Source organism: Lissotriton helveticus, chromosome 12 (assembly GCF_964261635.1).
Source record: "Lissotriton helveticus chromosome 12, aLisHel1.1, whole genome shotgun sequence".
Lineage (NCBI taxonomy): Eukaryota > Metazoa > Chordata > Amphibia > Caudata > Salamandridae > Lissotriton > Lissotriton helveticus.
Window position 1 is genome coordinate 548,922,995 of NC_136073.1, and position 20,314 is coordinate 548,943,308.

General features: G+C 43.6%; 1 protein-coding gene across 1 annotated transcript in view; it reads left to right on the top strand.

Moving 5' to 3' along the window:
- CA7 (carbonic anhydrase 7) overlaps positions 1 to 20,314 on the top strand; it is a 201,138-nt gene that overhangs the window by 159,629 nt on the left and 21,195 nt on the right. The window contains exon 6 of the mRNA XM_078671640.1: positions 5,178 to 5,333. Coding sequence (XP_078527766.1) covers positions 5,178 to 5,333 — 156 coding nt within the window. The remainder of the gene's footprint in view (positions 1 to 5,177; positions 5,334 to 20,314) is intronic.

Genomic DNA, 20,314 nt, shown 5'->3' on the forward strand with positions numbered 1-20,314 from the left:
CTCCACGCTGCCGCAGAACAAGAAAGCCACTAGCGCATGGGAGACGCTCCTGGGCAGGCAACTGAATGGAATAGAACGGGCAAAAATGTGGAGCTCAGCGACAACAAACAAAATCACCCCACAACTAGCGCAAACGAAGTATTGGCTGCTCCACAAGGCCTACTGGACGCCATCCAAGCTTCACAAGGTCGGCATCGCAGAATCAGACAAATGCTGGAACTGCCAGAAAGAAGAGGGCACCCTCGAACACCTCATCTTCACCTGCGTGAAAGTCAAGAGGTTCTGGACACAGATCAACACCTTCCTGAACGATATGCTCAAAACGGACCTAACAATCAGCTTCGTAAGCCTGGCGACAGAACACCTAACGGCGAACCTAAAAAGTAGAGAAGAGAGAGAACTCCTAGATCTACTCCTCACAGCAGCCCTCAAAATAATCCTAACCAACTGGAAGAACACAGCCAAAGCAAATTTTAAAACATGGATTAATTGGGTCACTTTCCTGAGAGGAGCAGACAACATGACAGGCAACTTCTCGAAAGAACACAACGCCAAACTACACATGTGGCGCCCACTCGATGACCACCTGAAGAAGCGCCAGTAGACCCCCCCTCCCCCCTTCTCTTCTTTCTTTCTTTCTCTCCCTTTCCTTTCTTTTTGTAATGGAGGGAAAACAAACAAAAAAAAGCGCGCATCCACAAATGGACTGTTTATGGAAAAAAAACGCTATTGTATGCTCCACCTATATATATATATATTTTTGTATGGTTCTTTTTTTTTTTTGTATGCCAATAAAAAATTTCTTTTACATCAAAAAAAAAAAAAAAAAGAAGTCTGTACGTTTCTCTAGATATGCACTTGACTCTTCGTTCATCTTGTAGTTTGAAGGGGAGTACAGGATACAAAGTCTGGTCATTTACAAGTTCTACACATCAGTACTTGCGACCCCTTCCAAAACCACATGGATTCATTTTAGTCTGATGTAGAAAATACTCGTTGCCAGTGGAAAATGACAGGTTTCCCTAATCAATTTAAGACTTTATTCAGATTTCTCCATGCCACTCAAGATGTTTGGTGTAAGTTGTTTTCAGCTAAATGGAACAAAGATTGAAATTACAATTAGTTCCACTGAATCATAGAACCTAGAAACAATTTAATATCCCACTTCCTCAAACTGTGATAAGTTTAAAGGTCGTTTTGATCAGTGGCATATCTAAGGAATCATAAATCAGGGACATAGGTCACAATATCATTTTCAAATTAAATCCTTTAATCACTTTTCAAATTAGGGCTTTAACTTTTTATATGTTTTAACAATGCATTCACTATTGGTGAGGCTTTCTTTCTATGATTAGAGAAGTTCCAAAGACTGGCCTTCAAAAAAGTATATGGTACAGTAGTTGCCATTGCCTTTGCTATTGCAATTAAATATATTATGTTTACTAATTGGGCAAAAAGCTCAGTTTACTAAACTTTTGTTAGTCATGGTGAAAGCTCAATATACAATGCATCATTTAGCAAACATTTGTTAGTCATTCAGAAAACCAACATGGATTTTAATATTTAATGGTCAAATAGTCCCAATTTAAGCTTTTGTCAGATGTATTTCATTGAGATTGCATTTAGCCAGGTCTCCAATTTCATAACCTCTAACATTACAATCATCTTTCCTACATCCTAATCCTTCCTGACTGAGGTTCACTTATTCACATCTCACTAATTGGCTGCTCTGTCTCACAAATATGGCTGCCAGAAATAACATAACATAGCAGACATGTGGCACCATCTTGCCCTACATAACAGTTTTATCAAGTACCAAGTATAGACTACAGGAAATTAAAAAGACACAGCCCCTGCTTAAAGAAAAAAAAAAATATTCCCATTAATGTACCGGAGTACATAATACATATGAATACTATGGCATAAACACACTGCTGCTAATTTTCCGATTAAGTGAATACATACTTACGAGATATTTCAAAGCTTTTGTAAATGTTTATGAACACAACTTGAAAATAACAAGCATTGGCAAAGCCTTTAGGTCTCACCTCCCTGGCCTCTTGACTTTACTATTTGCCTTTTGCAGTTCTGTATACCGTCAGAATGCTGTTCAGCAGCATCATCAAAAGACATTTATTAAAAAACACAAGACACAATGGCACTTCAGCCATTCTACTGACGTATGCATGTGCGGGACTGCGGCACACTGTGTGTGGGGAAGGGGCAAAGGAGGGAGAGAACGTCATAGAAGGGCATGGGCAAGAGAGAACAACAGGACGCACTAGGTGGGGAAGAGAGAAGCACACAGACAAGAGAAAGCGAGGGGGTAGAGAAGCACAGGGAGAGAGGGGGGATTGAAGAAAACAAGGGAGTCAGCTTGAAAACACATGCACTAATACAGTGTTTAAACAAAAAACAAACAAGAGAGAGCAGAGCTGGGGGAGAAAAGCAGACAACCAAGAGAGGACAACAGTGAGCGGGAGTGGGGAGAGAGAATCAGACATGGGAAGCAGCTGGAAAACACATGCATTCTCGTGAAGTGCTTAAACAAAAAGAAAACATTAGTTTCCTGCAAGACAGCAGCAGATGGGCAGAAGTAAATGCGAAATACTCCAGCGGAGGAACAAACCCAATATGGACAAGGCAAGCCACTGAAGAAGAAGCAAGCAAAGGAGAGTGAAAATAAAGCCAACCCAACCATTGGTAAGCAATGGGCAGGATTTGACCCCACAGTAAGATCTTGGTAAACTGATAATAGGTCCATTGCAACCAGACAGCTTGCTCTTTCTGGCAGGCTCGGACTAAAAAGGCAAACTAGACAACATTAGACATCTATTGAACATTTCACTACATGGAACTAAAGTTAATGGCTTGAAAATGGTTACAGTAGCCATGCTGCTGTGATTCACACAGAACACTTGCCAACCCTATGGAAATTGTAGGGAAGTGAAAGAGTTAAGCTGATTGCAATGTTTGCAAAGGAATTCAATCATCCTGGTCCTGTTAGATGTTAAAGGGATCTGTGAGAGGATAACTTAAAAAGAAGAACGGGCAGGTGGGATTGTCCGGCGGCCCTTTAAGGACAAATAACAAAATGGCCAATGGTTTGTACCACTAGTCTAGTGAGGAAAGACTTAACATCTAAATGTGTATTGTTGAGAGGAGGTACATATTAGGAGGTAATAAAGGAGACATTAGTATTCCTCAATGATTGACCACAGGATTAGAGTTTAAACATTTTCAAAGAATAGGTGTGACTCTAGAACAAGAAGCCATGAACTGTGCCTCATGAGTAACACAAGGACACATTTCCTTATAGTAAAAGTGTTGAAAGCATGCACCAGATTGTCAGAAGTGATGAAGGTAAATCAACTGGCAAGGTAAATGGTAACTTGAAGGCACTGACGCGTCATTTGCCTGAATCCATTCTTCTGGGTCCCACGATCGAAGAGGGTAGGTCGGGGATTGTCTCCTCCTTCTGATGAGCTCCAGCTTCCCATTGGCTGATATGTATTGGTCAGCGCTACCTTTATGTTTGTAAAACGCGCTGCAAAGTTATCGCAAGATGTCAACCAGCAGGTTTACAAACACCAAAATAAATAAATGAGTAAGTGGTAACAACAAAGCATGACAACTATGTGAATCTTTTAGTTTTATAGCAGGCTCTAAAATGAGTAATGCTTAATTTGACCAAGTGGTGGGCACTGACATTCAATATTTGGGCACTGATACTTATTTTGTGTTAAATTTATTTAACCCAGACCAAGACAGAGAAATACAAGAAAGGGGAAAAGAATGACGAAGAGAGAGATGAGAGAACAGTGACAAAGACAGACTAGTGAAGAAAAGGAACCTGAAAGAATGAAGACAGTGATTGTTTAGCAGTAAAAGAGAGAGGAATGAGGTGGAACCATGACTAGAAGCGATGGCGTTCAGCGGCAACGGTGGCAGGCTCCTGAGAAAATCCTACATTTACATTTTTTGTATTTTTATTTTTTTATTTTTACAAATTAGGCAGTTGAAATAGTCAATGTGGGTGGGACCAGAAGGCCTTCTTTTACAGCTTATTCTATTGGTCAATTTCCCAAGTGCACTAACTTGCAAACTATAGATGTTGTCACTTAATAAAACCTGTAATTACCCTGTGAACTATGAGCAGCAGTGCATGTGTGAGGCCTATGCAGAATATCCTCATTATATACATATGTCGAGGGAGGGAGATGCAGATATGGGAGAGCTCGGTTGCAAAGCATGCATCAGGTCTTCACTGTGCAAGAAAATAAAAAAAACATGCCCTTAAATAGACAAGGAGCGAACAAAATAGAAGAAATATTCATTTTAAGAAAAATGCAGTTAATAAAGGCTTTTAAAGGTTCGTGCCTAAAGAGAAAGGTTGTCTGGTGAACAGTAGGAATGTTTTAAAACTTACATCAAGTAGCTTCACACATTGCAGTATTGTAATTGTAAATTGTATTGATAAAGTGCTTTTTACCCCTGGTCAGAAGAGCTTGTCAATGGTCGGCAAAAAGCTTGGTTGGATGGTCTGGAATGCTGTGGCAGCAATTGGACAGAAATTATACATTTCGCTGTTAAAGCTGCTCCATTTTAGAAATCTCATTCTGTTTATTTTTTAGAAGCTTTTAAAATTAATAATTATGAAGGAATGCGTTGTAAATGTGTATAAATTGTGTTCTTTTCTTTTTATAATGTTGGCATTTTGCAACGGTTTTAATTAACTATGCAAATAAATATATACCTTACCTTACTCTGGTGAGGTGTTGAGGCCCTTTGCAGTGAGTAGCACGCTACTACAGAACCCAAGGTAAGAGTTTAATAGTTAGTAGATTAGTATAGGGGTTTTGTTCTTCTGCGTTAGTTGTGCTAAATGTGTACTCTTGACTTCTTGTGTGTTTAGTAGAGTTTAGAGTAGGATTCTGGAGGGAATGTTACCTGTGTTTACTACACCTATTAAAAGCAAGAGTAATGGCTTTTCATTGAAAGCTTGAGAAAAAACTCCCTCAATTGTGTTTGAGTGTCTTTGTGTAACAACTCTTTGTGTAACAAGGTATTAAGGAAGGTGTTATCGCTGACATTCTAAAGTACATGTCAGGGAGGGGTTGCTGACTAATATTTGCTTTCCAAGATTTCCTTAAGCAATGGAATGTGGTGTTTTTCAGGGGACCCAAGCACAGTTTGATGGCTTCAACCCCAGATGCTTGCTGCCCTCTAGCCTGGATTACTGGACGTACCTGGGTTCCTTGACAACGCCGCCGCTGAATGAAAGCGTCATATGGATTGTACTGAAGGAACCTATCAGGATCTCAGAAAAACAGGTAGAGTTGGCAAACCCCAGAAGATTGGGTGTGGGAGGGGTTAAAGGGTTTAGGAAGAATATATGATGTTACAACGCATGTAATTACAATGCATGCTTTTACAACTCAGTCTTTACATCGCAACCACCATTACATTGCATGATTTTACAACACATGCCGTTACAACGCCTTTTTAAAAACGACCATTACAACACATTCCATTAAAAGGCATACCATTACAACAAATACCATTACAACGCATAATACCTTTAGGGCAACAGTAGAGTTAGTGTAGGGGTAAAAATTACTATTCCCACTCCAGTGAGTGCAACAGTAGGGTAAGTGTTGGATAATGGCCTGTGTCGTAATCAATGTTCCCTCTAATTTTTTAACTCTGTGTGCGGCAGTATAAGGTCTCTGTGCGCTGCAACTGAGGCAATGTGCGCCGGGAACCAGACTGCGTATGTGGGTGCAGCGCCAAATATCACTCCAAACCTTTGCTTAAAAAAGTGAAAAGAGAGTGCATTTCCACACATGTAGCGCCGCATGAAATGTATTAAGGCAGGTTTTCAATTTAGATACACATGCAATAACATGAATTGGTTACACAAGCAAGTACAGCACAGGACTCCAATGGTGGTATAAAAATACGATTTTGCTGAAGATCCTCAGCTCAAGAACTGGTCATAGGGTGGGGAATGTTGAGAGCCTATACAAGATCACATATATTCACAATTAGATAACATATTTACAATTAGACGTGCAAGCTACGGAGTAATGTCTGGATATCCCGTCAGAGATAGATTGTCGTCGTAACAACTTCTGGGTTAAAGTAACTTGTGGTAAAGTCTCAGTCGGGGTAGTGAATGCTTTGCAAAAGGCTGGTCGTTGTTGAGACTGCGAGGTAAAGGAGGTTTCCCATGACTAATATTTCTGCTGAACAGAGAAGTTTGTCTGGTTGCAGTTTTGACTCATCATAAAGTAATACAGAGGGTTAATATGCCTGTTACAGGGTAAGACTTTAGCACTCAGCTGAACATAAATTTAGGAGTTAGGTCAAACCTTTAAAAAATCTTACCTCTTCTTTGTATGGCAGCCATCACTTTAAAGCGTTGTGTCACCTCCACATTCCGGGCTTACCCTCCCTCGAGGACTAAAAACATGGCACGCTATATTTTAAACTAAACAGAGTTGGGAACATTTTATGTGTTTCATTTCTGATCACTTAGGTAAGGATGCAAAAAGAAATTCCCCGCCAATGCACACCGCACTCAGACGAGCACTGGACAAAGAAAAGTGCTGGTAATGCACCCCGTGGTGCATGTTCCATAGACGGTCTGTGCGCGTTAGCTGTGCCCTTTATGAGCTGTGCCTGAGAACTTAAAGGCCAAGCAGAGGACAATCCAGACAAAAATTATGCCGCAGAAACACGGAAAGAAAAGCAAACACCTCATACTATGGCGAGTTTATAGCCCCTTTTTTGCGGCAGTGCACCTGAAACGTGTGCCACACAAAGGTCAGGCTGGATTAAAACATTATCATGTGATGGTCTGAAATGCTGGTATGTGCGCCCCGAGGAGACAAAACAGGTGTAGTTGAGGCCGGAAGGTCCGTAAACCAGTGTCATTTACAAGAGGAGGGTGGGTCGGTTTCCTAAACCTGCTCAGAGCCTTTCAACTCTAACACTTCGAGATTAACAAGCATTTGCAATGCAATAGGTCTCGCATTATTAAAGTTTGAGCTATTGGCATTGCTAAATAATGCAACTGCAATAGTTCAAACTTTAATAATGCGAGACCTTTCTTTGGTATTAAAATAGTCATGAATTAAAATATATACATAGAGGAGGTTCTGAGTGAGCCCTCTTCATCCGTTCATACGTTAAATTGTCGTTCACATGTTGCTTCGGCCGACCACTGCAGACAAAATGGGTCAGCCCATTTAGGCTCCTGGCTGTCTTGCCTGGGATAGCATTTCATAGCAACTCATGCACTTAGAAAGCAGGGCACTTAGTGCTGAGGGCCAATCTGTCCTTTCATTTTTTTTTTTTTACTTATTTCTTAAACTTTTCATTTCTATTGCATATGCATAAGAAATATAAAAAAAAAGGCACACTAGCCTATGCCCGTCCTATGGATTTTGTTAATGCTTGCTAAAAAACAATGCTGAAACGAAAGCCATGGAGGGAAATCCCCTCGGCCAGAAACCCACAGGCGTTCAGGTAACAGATGCGTCTCCATATGGAACAAGATACTGTTGAAAGAAATAAACAAGCTACTAGGGAGAGTCAACCGCTGATGGGTTACTTGGGCCAGTTGCTTAGGACCTATGGTAAGTCAAGCCCTAGGAAGATCAGAAGTAAAAGGGCTCAACTCCCATGGCTGGACCCAGTAGTCCTCTGAAAAGGGTTCTGATAAAAAGTTCATGCTGTACAAGTGTGTAATTTTGATAATGTGGTTAAAATTGTTATACCATTCCTTAGGCACTTACTAGAGGTTCAGAGGGTGCGGCTTCAACAAATACATTAGCATGCAATAGTTGTAGGCAGAGCCTAACATTGGTTTTTAGGATTGGGGTGGGGGAGGTGGGGGGTAGCTGCTATGTTTCTTTCACATATACACACACAATAAAAAAAAAAATTTGTAAAAAGATAATCTTCAACTAAAACAAAAAGTAAAAAAACAGCCTTTGAGGTCTAACTTGTGAGGTAACCCGTGAATGGCAGTCTGAATAGTATACAGAATAGAGCACACCCAACTGCATATTATACGGATAGTGGAAGGGAAAGAGGGGTTCTGCCATGTAAAACACGGGCTCTCAGGCAGAGAACTCGGAGATAGTATCTGATGGAGCACATCCCAGTCCTGCCCAGATAGATGCCCTTGTCCTCCCACTGCCCACAGCACCCACCTGTGACTGTCTGCAGCCCAGTCCCAGTCAGCAACTACCACCGTCCTGAATCTGTCGGGCAACACCAGTCAGGGTTGCAACTGGTGTAGCCCACTTTGCCACATCGGAGACCAGTGTAAACCTATGACAGAATTAGGAACACCACCCTAATGTTCTCCACTCAGGGTAAGAGATGTAAACTAAGTTCACCAATTGGCAAGACTTTACCCAAGAAAACAAGGTGCATTTGATTGACAGAGTTCACCGGCCAGATCTGGATCTCTTGCAGACATGGATCTGCGTCCAGCAAGCAGCACCCACTCATCTCACTGAGCCAACTTACCCCACAAAGCAGGCAGGAGAGTGCAATCTCACAGAAAACAAACTAAAATGCAGCCAGCATCTAAGAATCAAACGGCATAATAGACGCAAGGCACATAGGGAGGTACATTGCACACAGAGGTTTAACATGTCACCCCAAAGTACACAATCAAACCCCGGGATTCCAGACTCCAACACATATCACTAGTACACGAAGCTACAGAAACTGAACCCGACAATACTATTGAAACAAAAACGGACTTAAATGGCATTTCCTCTATCAAGGTAATATGAGCAATTGAGCTGCTGCTATTGCCTCTTACACCCCATGAAAAAGAGCTGAGAAGGTTCCACGTTGCAGATACTGGCTGGAGTGAGATTTGACGTCACCAGCTAAAGAAAGGTAGCGGTCAGGACAAAAGAAGGCAAGCAAGAGACATGAAAACCGGAACCGCATACATAAACAGCACGGCAGCCAAAACAACGAAAATATTATGCCAGGAAATAAGTAAGCTATTTTTGCATCCCACAAACTAACCAAACGTTTGCAGCTATAGGTTTCAAATGCAAACCTATATAAAGTATTATGTGCATATGAAATTGCGCACGTAAAAGTTAAGCAAGCGAATTTCGATGCCTTTACAGCAGCACAATAAGTACCTTAGCCACAGCCGTCACATTGAAAACTAGTGGTGCGCGAAGAATGCCGGTGCACGAAGCTCTGTCTCTGAAGTCCTCTGCTAGTGCAATTTAACGTCGGCCTCTTTAATTCACTGCCAGATACTTCTTGCAATTTTATCTGACCCTTTGCATGTTCGTGCTTTCTCCCTTTGTGCCAGTAGGAAGTGTGGAGCCTGGAGGGGCTAAGAAGGTGTGAAAAAACGACAAAGACCATTAATGTGCAAATGGTCTTTTGAAGACCCGTGAAGTACTTGAGTGCGGCTGTTGGGTGATTGGGAACCTGTGTCAGCCTGGGGGGTCCACACATGATCGGAGGGAGGGGAGGAGCGGTGGGGGTGCTGAAGCTAAAGTCTGAAGCACTTTGAGCACAATTGGCTTTGCGTCTCTTCCTCTGCCTCCTGCCTGGATTTTGCACCGCTCTCGTTTCAAAAGCGGCGGCCCGAGGTAAGGGTGTGCGCGCTAAATCCTGGACACTGCGCGCTCCGAGTGACCATCGTGGGCGCGCGCCCACGCGCGCAGCTTAGTGGGAACGTAGGTCGTAATGGTATGCGTTGTAATGGCATGCGTCGTCGTGACATGCGTTGTAATGGCATGCATTGTAATGGCATACAATGTAAAGGCAGTTGTGTTGTAAAATTTGCCTTGTAAAGGTAGGTCATTGTAATGACTGCATTGTAATGGATGTTTCCCTCCAGGAAAGACTGACTATGAACCAATCAAATGTTGACTTTAATATCTGCTGATGAAAGTGAGGTGTTTCTTGAAACTTGCATTTTAGAGACTTTTTGAACATATGCATATCAAAATGCAATTTTTCAGCTCTGGGTGAAAATATGTGTTGTATGTGTCTCAAAGCAGATAGTGCTAAACATAGCCGAGCTCAATCGACTATGTGCAACAGTGATTTGATCTATAGGCACATGGGAACATTTCATGAAATGCCTTTGCCCCAGATGGGTCCTTAGGTTGGGGCAAGAGTTCATCGGATACTCTATTATGATATGTACTCCAATCTGTGACCTTCCAACCTTTTAAAGCCTTGAATCCATCTGAGATGCCTCTATTTTCTCTATGAACCTGTTTATCTTTGACTGTGCACAATTCTTGACAAACATGACAGGATGACAACTGAAACCAATCTACAAAGTGCCAAAAGGACACCATGGGCAATCACATAAGACATAAACTACTTAATATTTGCAAAATTCCTTTCAAATATTGCATTTTAGGATCAGTGCGAAAATAAGGTTTGCAGAGCACTGCCAATCTAAGCGCTGCAATGCGCCCATTCCCCCTTCATAGCGCTTCCTATGGTTACTTTTGGTTTTTAAAAAAGCTAGATAGAGAGAATATGCAAATCAATCAAAAAATAAATATGATCTTGCTAACAAATGCTGAACTGATGAGAATAATAATAAAAACGTGAATATACATCTGTTTACCCTCACCCATTTCTAAAGGCATGCAGCTGGTGCCCCTCCTGGCTGCAAGGCCTTTTGGTATTTTGTAAAAGTGTTTTAACTTATTTGATATAGTGCAGACATAGCTCCAAGGAAAAGCATAGAACTTTACAGAGGATGTGCCTGATTCAGAAGAACAATTTGGGTTATAATCAAATATTTAAGGCAACAAATTGTGGTATATACCCCTGGCAGATACCTGCAAAAGCATACCTGGCCTTTGTTAATGCCTTTGCTACTGTGATAATTGTAGGCCACAACGTTGTACAAATTATGTCGGAGCACGTCCCAACCCACTCAAGGAGGGTACAACAGGAGGATCAAGATGTGGTTTGACAAGTGAGTGTGTGAAAGCCCACAATTTCATTTGTGTGCATTCACAAACTCATCTCCAACCCTTCCACCCCTCCTGGAAATGATTGAATATCGAATCCAGTCATTGCTGGTGTAATTCTCTTTTCCTTGTGGGAATGGAAATGGAATACCCTCAGACTTCGTGTTTGTAGAAGGGAATGGGTTTTCCACAGTGGGAATTGTTTTCCCTTGCAGGCAAAAAAACCAGAAAAGGAAGAAAATGTGAAATTGCACAGTAGGGCTTCCTTTCCACAAAGGGGAATTGTACTGTACACTTCCACAATGCAGAAAAAGCTGCTTGTAAAATGGGCACCTGGAAACATCCATCGGGCGCAGGCTTCTAGTTATGCTACTTTCAATATCTGTGAATGGCAAAAAGTGATACATCTCCACCAGTTTGTAACATTACAACCACTGTTGCAGATGTAGTACGTTTTTGGTGTACTGGTCCCAATTCCCTATAGAGTGAGTATCTCATCATGGGGTGATTTACATGGAACTGTGTAGGGTTGGACATGAGACCAAATTACATAAACCAGGGTTGAAATGGCATGAGCGTTTAACTGGACAAGCATATTGCTCAGCTGTTACATTATACCCATATGTATGTAATATATAGTCTATTTTTAAAGGGTTTTTTGATATACTGGTACCGCGTTGGTACAGTAGTACCACACTGTAACCTTACTGTGTCTCCCTAGTTCCAATGGTTGGAACTGCGGCTCCCCGAAAGGGCCTAGGGGTCAGAATGTACTCACTTTGATCCATCAGCGCCCTCCTGAAGAAACCTACAGCGGACCCCACCGATCTCAAAAACTTCCGCCCCCATCTCGCTCCTCCCTTTTCCTGCTAAAGTCATCGAGAAGATCGTCAACAGACAGCTGACCGCCTTCCTCGAGACGAACGGATCCCTCGACCCCTCGCAGTCCGGCTTCAGAGCCAATCACAGCACCGAGACCGCCCTCATCGCAGCCACCGACGACATCCGGACCCTGCTCGACAAGGGGGAAACAGTGGCCCTCATCCTCCTGGACCTCTCCGCTGCGTTCGACACGGTCTGCCACCGCACCCTAGTCCAGCGCCTCAGCAACATCGGTATCCAAGAGAAGGCACTGGAGTGGATCATCTCGTTCCTCGCCGGAAGAACACAAAGAGTCCGCCTCCCCCCGTTTCGCTCCGAGGCCACCGAAGTCATCTGCGGCGTCCCGCAAGGATCTTCACTCAGCCCCACCCTCTTCAACATCTACATGAAACCTCTCGCAGCCATCGCACGCCAGCACAACCTCAACATCATCTCTTACGCCGACGACAGCCAGCTGATCCTCTCCCTCACCAGAGACCCCGACACCGCCAGAACCTGCCTACACGAAGGGATGAAAGACGTTGCCGAGTGGATGAAGGACAGCCGCCTGAAACTGAACTCGGACAAGACGGAAGTCCTCATCCTGGGATCTTCGCACTCCGCCTGGGATGACTCCTGGTGGCCCCCAGCCCTGGGCACCGCACCCAAGCCAACCGACCACGCACGCAACCTGGGCTTCATCCTGGACCCCTCCCTCTGGATGACCAGACAAGTCAACGGCGTCTCCTCATCGTGCTTCAACACCCTGCGTATGCTTCGCAAGATCTTCCGCTGGATCCCGACCGAGACCAGGAAGACTGTCACCCAGGCACTCGTCACCAGCCGACTGGACTACGGAAACACCCTCTACGCCGGAACCACAGCCAAGCTACAGAAAAGACTCCAGCGCATCCAGAACGCCTCCGCCCGACTCATCCTGGATGTCCCCCGACGCAGCCACATCTCCAGCCACCTGAGGAACCTGCACTGGCTCCCCGTCGACAAGAGGATCACGTTCCGGCTCCTCACCCACGCACACAAGTCTCTCCACGACCTGGGCCCCAAGTACCTCAACGACCGCCTGACCTTCTACACGCCCACCCGCCAGCTACGGTCCACCAGCCTCGCCCTCGCAGCCGTACCACGCATCCGAAGAGCCACCGCCGGAGGAAGATCCTTCTCTTACCTGGCTGCCAAGACTTGGAACTCCCTCCCCATCCACCTTCGGCTGACCCAGGACCATCTCGCCTTCAGGAAACAACTCAAGACCTGGCTGTTCGAGCAGTATCATACCCCTCCCCCCAAGCGCCTTGAGACCCTCCCGGGTGAGTAGTGCGCTATACAAATAGCATGATTGATTGATTGATTGATTGATTGATTATGGGCCCTTTCCTTTTTATTTTCAATTCCCAGGGACCGAGTTCCTGAGTACTGTAATGGTGGATGCAACATTTTCTCAGATGTTGCGGCCAGCCAATGAGATCCGTCTAATATTGCAGTAACAAAATGATCAACAGGAGAAAAATTCCTATGGTCAGTCATAAGCGGCTATTTTTGAATTGCTTGGTACTGTAAGAGTACCGCAGGAGGACAGCAGTACTCCTCTGTTATCAAACATCCAGAAATCTCTAACTTTTTCTTAGGGATTACCCCTTCATGCCCAACCAAACTTCTCTTTAATTACTAATTTCTAAAGAATGACTGAACGGATTTACACCAAATCACAAAAAAGCACACTTTCTCAGTAAAGTTCAAACTTTGTGACAACTTTAGTGAAATTCTGTCCATCTGCTTTTCTGTATCACAGAATAAACTTTCCTATGAGATTCAAAATGGTAAAACACACTTTTGGAACCCTCCTCCCTTTTTCTTGGCCCTTGCTTAACAGATCAGCATGAAACTTTCCATGAAGGAGCCAAAGTAGATGAACTTTTGTTTTGTGAAGTTTCGTTCAGATTCATCATCGGCGCCAAAGTTATTATAGAAACAAACAATGTCTTACAGGAAGTCTAGATCAATTACTGCTGCACTGGCTCCAGCCAATGTATAGTTAGTTTGAGTGGTGCTGTGTGTTTCCATGCACAGAGTTATGATTCTGTGGAGTTTCACTGTTTTCCTATCACCTGTACTTCGTGTTACAACGAGAAATCGAAATAAATCTGTTTCATAAAATACGCAATAGTTTGGCTGCCAAAGCATACTGCAGGCGCAGCAATTCATTTGACTAGGTGTAAGATTGCGAAGTTTGCATCAAGAGCCCAAAACCTTTCTTGTGAGCCATGAGAAGTGTTTCCCTCCCTCCGCCTCTGTCGATGCCAAGAAGCCACACTTCCCGAATCTAGGTTTTATCTTGTTTTATTTCTATAATTTTTTTTTTTAAATCTTTTTGGAAGCCGGATGATTTTTCTGTGGAGAAAAAAGCAACAAAAAAATGTGTTCTTCCACATTTAGCTGCCCTACAATATTGTTTGGCTTGCGTCTGATTCATTTACGTGCTTACGTGATTATGCCTGGTGCTTTCCTGTTCTGCTAACTATGTGCAAAACCATCGACAACATAATTGTGGTGTCTGTACTGAGGTCTGTTGTTTCTTTTATTAGGCTCGATCATGGATTCAAGGTCAAAAGCTGGAAACCTGTACAAGACTTGTTTTTTGTTGGTGAACCTTCAAAATCTGAGCCCATGATTTCTTAGGCTTATTGGGTTGGATAGATCCTAGTGTGTTTTGCATAGTTTCATGGTGTGTAGACGGGTGCTCTATAAATAAATATAGCAAAACATACCATATCATGACCCCTCTCAAATCCAAGTGTAGGGGGTACCATTGCATGCTCACCCCTGCAAACACTGCACAAATGCCGGGCAACACACGTATTAATATTTCCCCGCTGTCCTCACAGCCAGCAACCCCAGCTACCATCTTAAGGGGCACGCCTCGCCGTTTATTGAGTATTAGGTGCACTTTCTTGTCATGCCTGGCAATGTCATAGTGATATCAGAAGAAATCCCTCAGAGACACAAAGAAGGGCTGAAAGTAGTTTCCTAGCTGGAAGCGATGAATGCCCCAGGTGCTGGGGTTGGCCATCTTGTCCTGTCTTCTCGCTTCATAGAGCTCAAAAAAACTACTGTTTAGTCCCATTTTGTTGATAAATCTTCCCCTGAACATTTTAAAACCGTAATTAAAACTGAGTTGATAACATATTTTTTGAAACTTTTTTTTTATGTTTAAAATGATTTTTGGACATTTTGAAAAGAACACTAACAGTTATCAGAGTGCAATCATTTGGATTGTAGCAGATGGGGTGCACCTGCTGGTTTTCTTTTAGTCTAGGCTGTTTTACATTTCTGTTTCAAGATGGCGGCAGTGACAGAAGCGCTAGAGGCAGCAAGAAGGGCTGTGTCGTATCTATTTGTCCTCTATTTCCATTCCCACCTACTTGTTGTGCGTGTGCATTGAGTCTGAACTACCTCTCCCTCAAACACCCAGGCATACTGCATGTGTGGCGAGGGCGCAAGCTTTGTTTGTAATGAAATCTTCCCCACACTTTTCATAATTGTAATTCTAAGCAGTACAGGCATGGACATATCAAAGCCAGCAGTTCAACACCTGCAAGCTAGTTGGTGACCAACGGCATCTAGCAAAGAACTCTTTACAGTGTTTTTTTCCAAATTACCCACGCTTTGTGGGCCTCATAAAGTGAGGATGCAGAACATGGTGGTGCTGTCGCGAGTCTCATATGTGCAGTGAAGTGAGTGACTTGGTAACTGCAAGAAAACAGTGATGTGCAGTCAGCCAGGTAAGCGGTACAGGCATTTTTGCGCTGCCCTACTGAGCACATAATAAAATATATGATCATAGAGGGAAAGGGAGGTGGGTGCCTGGAGTGATCAGACCGCCTGCCTAGCGACTGTACGTTGAGGGTGAGGCTAACACAGATAATGCTGCAGTCGCACCATGATGGGAACAGACAAGGTAACAATGTTAGTTGCAAAGACAGTCTCCTACTAATTGTAAATGCAAGGGATCCAGGTGTGAATTGGGCACCATCCATGATCTCTGCTTCAACCATGGTGACAATTAAAGAAGCAGGGCAGCCATCATAAACACCCCCCAAACAGCGCCATAACGCACTTTGTATTATTCATAATGGAACAGCATTTGATTATATTCCTTCTGCTCTCTGCGTTCACGCCTAAGCAAACTACATTATTATGCGATGGTAAACCGTCTGCTAAAATCAACACATGCTTTAAACTGGTGTGTAACTTCTGACCCCACCCCATTCAAAAAACATAAAAGGTGTTAATTAAAGGTCTCTTCAGTGTTGGAAAAACAAAAGAAACTAATCACGAGTTTGTAGGTCCGTTATCCAATTCCTGGTCCTCATTGTCTAACTGAATTGGATTTCTCATTGGATAACTGGATTGGATCCCCTATGTCCGACTCCTCTTGCCACGATGCAAGATCCATCGGTGGACCAAGTATGTGCACCCAAAGTGTAGTGCTAGGAGATAAAGAGTTTGGGCAAAAAAATGGGCCAGTGGCACTACAACAGTGTGTAACCCCTGACCCGCCCCATTGCAAAGAAGAAAAAAGGTGTTAATTGAGGTTCTCTTCAGTGTTGGGAAAGCATCTACAAGTAGCACAATACAGCTATCAGATCCGTTTTTAGCCCTCACCAGCTCCTCCTATGTTGGAACCTGTTGGTGAAGATGTGTCATTTAGGTCTGGTGAAAGCCGAACTTTTGTCATGAACATAACAAATAAAAAAAAAATCAGCCACCATCAGTCGTTGGCAGCTTGGGTGAGCTGCATTCAGCAATTGCTTGCAAAGCCAAAAGGTCTTGCTTTTATGTGCTAACACATACAAACAATGACATGCCGAAATGCTGAATTTGCGTTTTAGCAATAATGCCAGACATAATGACTTTGCCAATACTGGCTTCTTTTGTCCTTACGTTTCCTTGCATGTTTTCTCATTTTTCTTGCAGTTTGGAGACTCCTGATCTAAATGTACTCATGAAATTGTAGATATAGTGATTCTTATAGAAACCCTTGCTTATGATGGGGCAAATATAGCCAAAATATCAATAACCAGTTGTAAAGGTAAATATATATAGGTATAGATCTCTTATAATTAGCTCCATATTTATGTATCTTGAAGATACATATATATCATCAAGGTACTTAGATGTGGAGTTAAAATAGTATATCAACACTTCATTGTATATACTCACCTTGACCATATTTTCTAGTCAATATTTTGGCCATAATATGTTTGTTTGGTGATTTTAATGTCCAGGAACGTCTGACATACAACAGCAAATGGACACTGACATGCTAAGTTGCTTGCACGTCATCCATGATGTATCCACAGTTTTGAAGTTGTGTATAAATGGCTCCATTTCTTATAATACAACTGTAGGCGATTGGTTGATGTTATGTAGCCTGCCTTGGAAGCCCTAGGAGCCCCCTCTCATATTACATGAGTGTATGTGTGTGTGCGCGGGGGACTTATTTCCCCACTCTTCCAGATTTTTGAGTGGGAAGATGCAAGGGAGAGCGGACAGAGAAGTCAGTCAAGCAAGCCAAGTCAGTTCAGATAGTGGGGGTTCTGAATGTTGATTGAGTGACTGACTGCATATTTATAAAGTGCACTATTGCAGAGGTGTCTTGGCACTGAGATGTGTGCAATCCGGGAGAAGCTAATAGATCTAGGGCTTGGTGAAGAGCCAAATTTTTAACATTTTTCTAAAAAGAGCCCTGCTAGATTGTAGTCGTATCTGTGCAGGGAGCGAATTCCACAGTTAAGTCGCTTGGAATGAGAAACCATTTCTCCCCCACCTGACTCTACTTATCTTGGGGAGATGTACCAGTCCAGTGTTAGTGGACCTTAATCAGCGTAGTGGTTGTATATACGCCACACCTCCTCCATATAGGGCTTTATGCACTAGGCAGAGGGCCCTAAAATCCACTCGCCATTGAACTGAAAGCCAGTGGAGCTGCTTTATGCTGGCCGACATAGGATGGTGTTTGGGTAGATCAAGCAATACCTGCGCGGCCGCATTTTGAAGTGGCTGAAGTTTGGAAAGCTGCCTTGCACCTGCTCCCAGGTATATTAAGCTTCAAGAAGTTAGTGTTCATCCAAGCCATCAGTGCCGTAAGGCGATTGCGGAACTGTTCCTTCGTTATATCTATTCTTTGCGTAACTGACACCACTAACTGGGTGTCATCTGCGTACGACACAAGCATAAGACCGTAGTTTTTTATTAGTCTAGCTAGTGGTGCGATGTACAGATTAAACATAGTCTGGGACAGGGCCGATCCCTGGGGAACTCCACATGGGAGATGGAACTTTCCCGACTGAAGTCTAGCCCAGTGAATTAGTTGTTCCATAGATGCCAGAAAAGATGTTAGTAAGGTTAGAGCCTTATCTCTAATGCCGGCAGCCTTCAGCCTTCGCACCAATACCGCATAGTTTACGGTGTCGAATGCTGTGGATAGGTCAAGCAGTATTAGGGCGGCCCTACCCCCTCCATCCATCACCTAGCGGATCTCTTCTGTTGCAATAATCAAGGCTGACTCAGTAGAGTGCCGAGATCTGAAGCCATGCTGGGTGGAGTCAAGGATGTTAATATGGTCCAAATACTCCGTCAGTTCAGAGTTCATGGCTTTCTCCTGGATCTTAGAGTGTAGCGGGAGACAGGATATTGGGCGATAGTTATTGGGCGATAGTTTTTGGTCTCCAAGGGATCGAGCGTGGTTTTTTTTAGGACAGGTCTGATGCAGGCCTTTTTTCAAAGCAATGGAAAGACACCTGAAATTGTCATCTCATTTAGTAAGGGGATCAGGGATGCACTGATCTCCTCCGGAGCCAGATGTAAAATGTAAGGGGGCAAGGGTCAAGGGGGGACTCGGACTTAGTTTGTAGCAGCAGGTCGGCAACTTGTTCTTCCCCTAACACTGAGAACTGTGGTAGACTGCACTGAGGTACAGTATCTTCCCGCCCCTCTATGCAGATCTCCCCAGGAGCAGCTGCTGTGTTCAGGAGTTCATTATAGACTGTCAGAACTTTGTTTTGAAAGAAAACAGCCATTTTGTCCACAAGGTTTTGGTCAGGTGCAAACACAGTATCCTGCGGGCACTTTGACAAAGCAATTACAGTTTTAAATAATTCCTTAGAGGAGTTAGTAGCCTCCTTAATTTTAGAGGGAAAATATACAGTTTTAATTGTTTTATAGCAATCTTATATTCCTCTAAGGCTGTGTTGTAGTCTTTTCTAAGTTCCATGCTATAGTCGGATCTCCAAATACGTTCCTTACCACCAATTTGGGTTCCATCTGTACTTACATACTGAGGATGCCCTTGTTAACACCCAGGAATAGATTCACTAGCACTTTGTGCCGGGTTAGCGTCACAAAAGTGACGAAACCCGGTGCAATATTAGAACTAGGATTTACTTTCCAGCACAAAACTTGTTTTGCACTGCAAAGTAGCCCTAAAGTCATGCAAAGTAGAGCTATTCACTACTTTGCATTACACAACCAAAGAACAAAAGGTGGGTCTGCACATCTCTTGACATTCTAAGTCTAGTTATTAACTTAATAATGACTTACAGCTGGGTGCTCAAAACAGTGTTTTAATACCCACCCACCAGGGTATTTTTATCTCTAGACCATTGAGGTCTGAGGCTTGTAGCATCCTGCTACAATAATCACAGACGCTATATAGTGCTATCACTGGAGCTTTATTATTACACATCTACTCTCGCCCCTGTCCCTACTCTGACTGCCCTTTCCTATCCTGTCCCCTCCTCTTCCCCTCTGCCCACCTAGCTCCGCCCACCCCAGCTACTGGACTGCTAACTTCGTTACATCTCCCCCTTTCTTAATAAAGTAACAAATGAAAGAAATAGAGATTAGTCCATCTCTGCAATCAGTCTCTTGGGAGGCCGCACGTGACGGCGGGGTCTCGCTGGTGTGGACACGACATCTTCAGGTGAGGGTTCTTCTGTAGGTGAAGGTCCGGTGTCGGGTGCGACAGTCTCAGGGTAGTCCCTGCTTTCAGGTGTGGGGACCATAGGTGTACTTTCAGGGACTTCAGGAGAGCACTTCTTGAAATGAGAAGCGTTGCGGGTGACTCTTCGTGTCTCTGATTCTGCTGTCACCATGGTGCCCTTTTGTTGGGTAATTGTTAGGGGCTCATCTTTGAAACGACAATCAGTCTTTTGGCGTTGTTCCTGCTTGACAACGACTCTGTCGCCTTCTTTCTGGGAGGGGGACCGGGCCCTTCGCTTGCGGTCCGCATACTCTTTCATCTTGTCCTTGCGGTGTCGATCTGTTAGGGCCATGTCTCTGTGTTGTTGATCCGACGGAGGTTTTCTCAGGGCTCCGTCCCAGGTAGGGATCCGATTCCTCATTGTCCTCCCAAGCATGAGAGTCGCAGGGCATTGGCC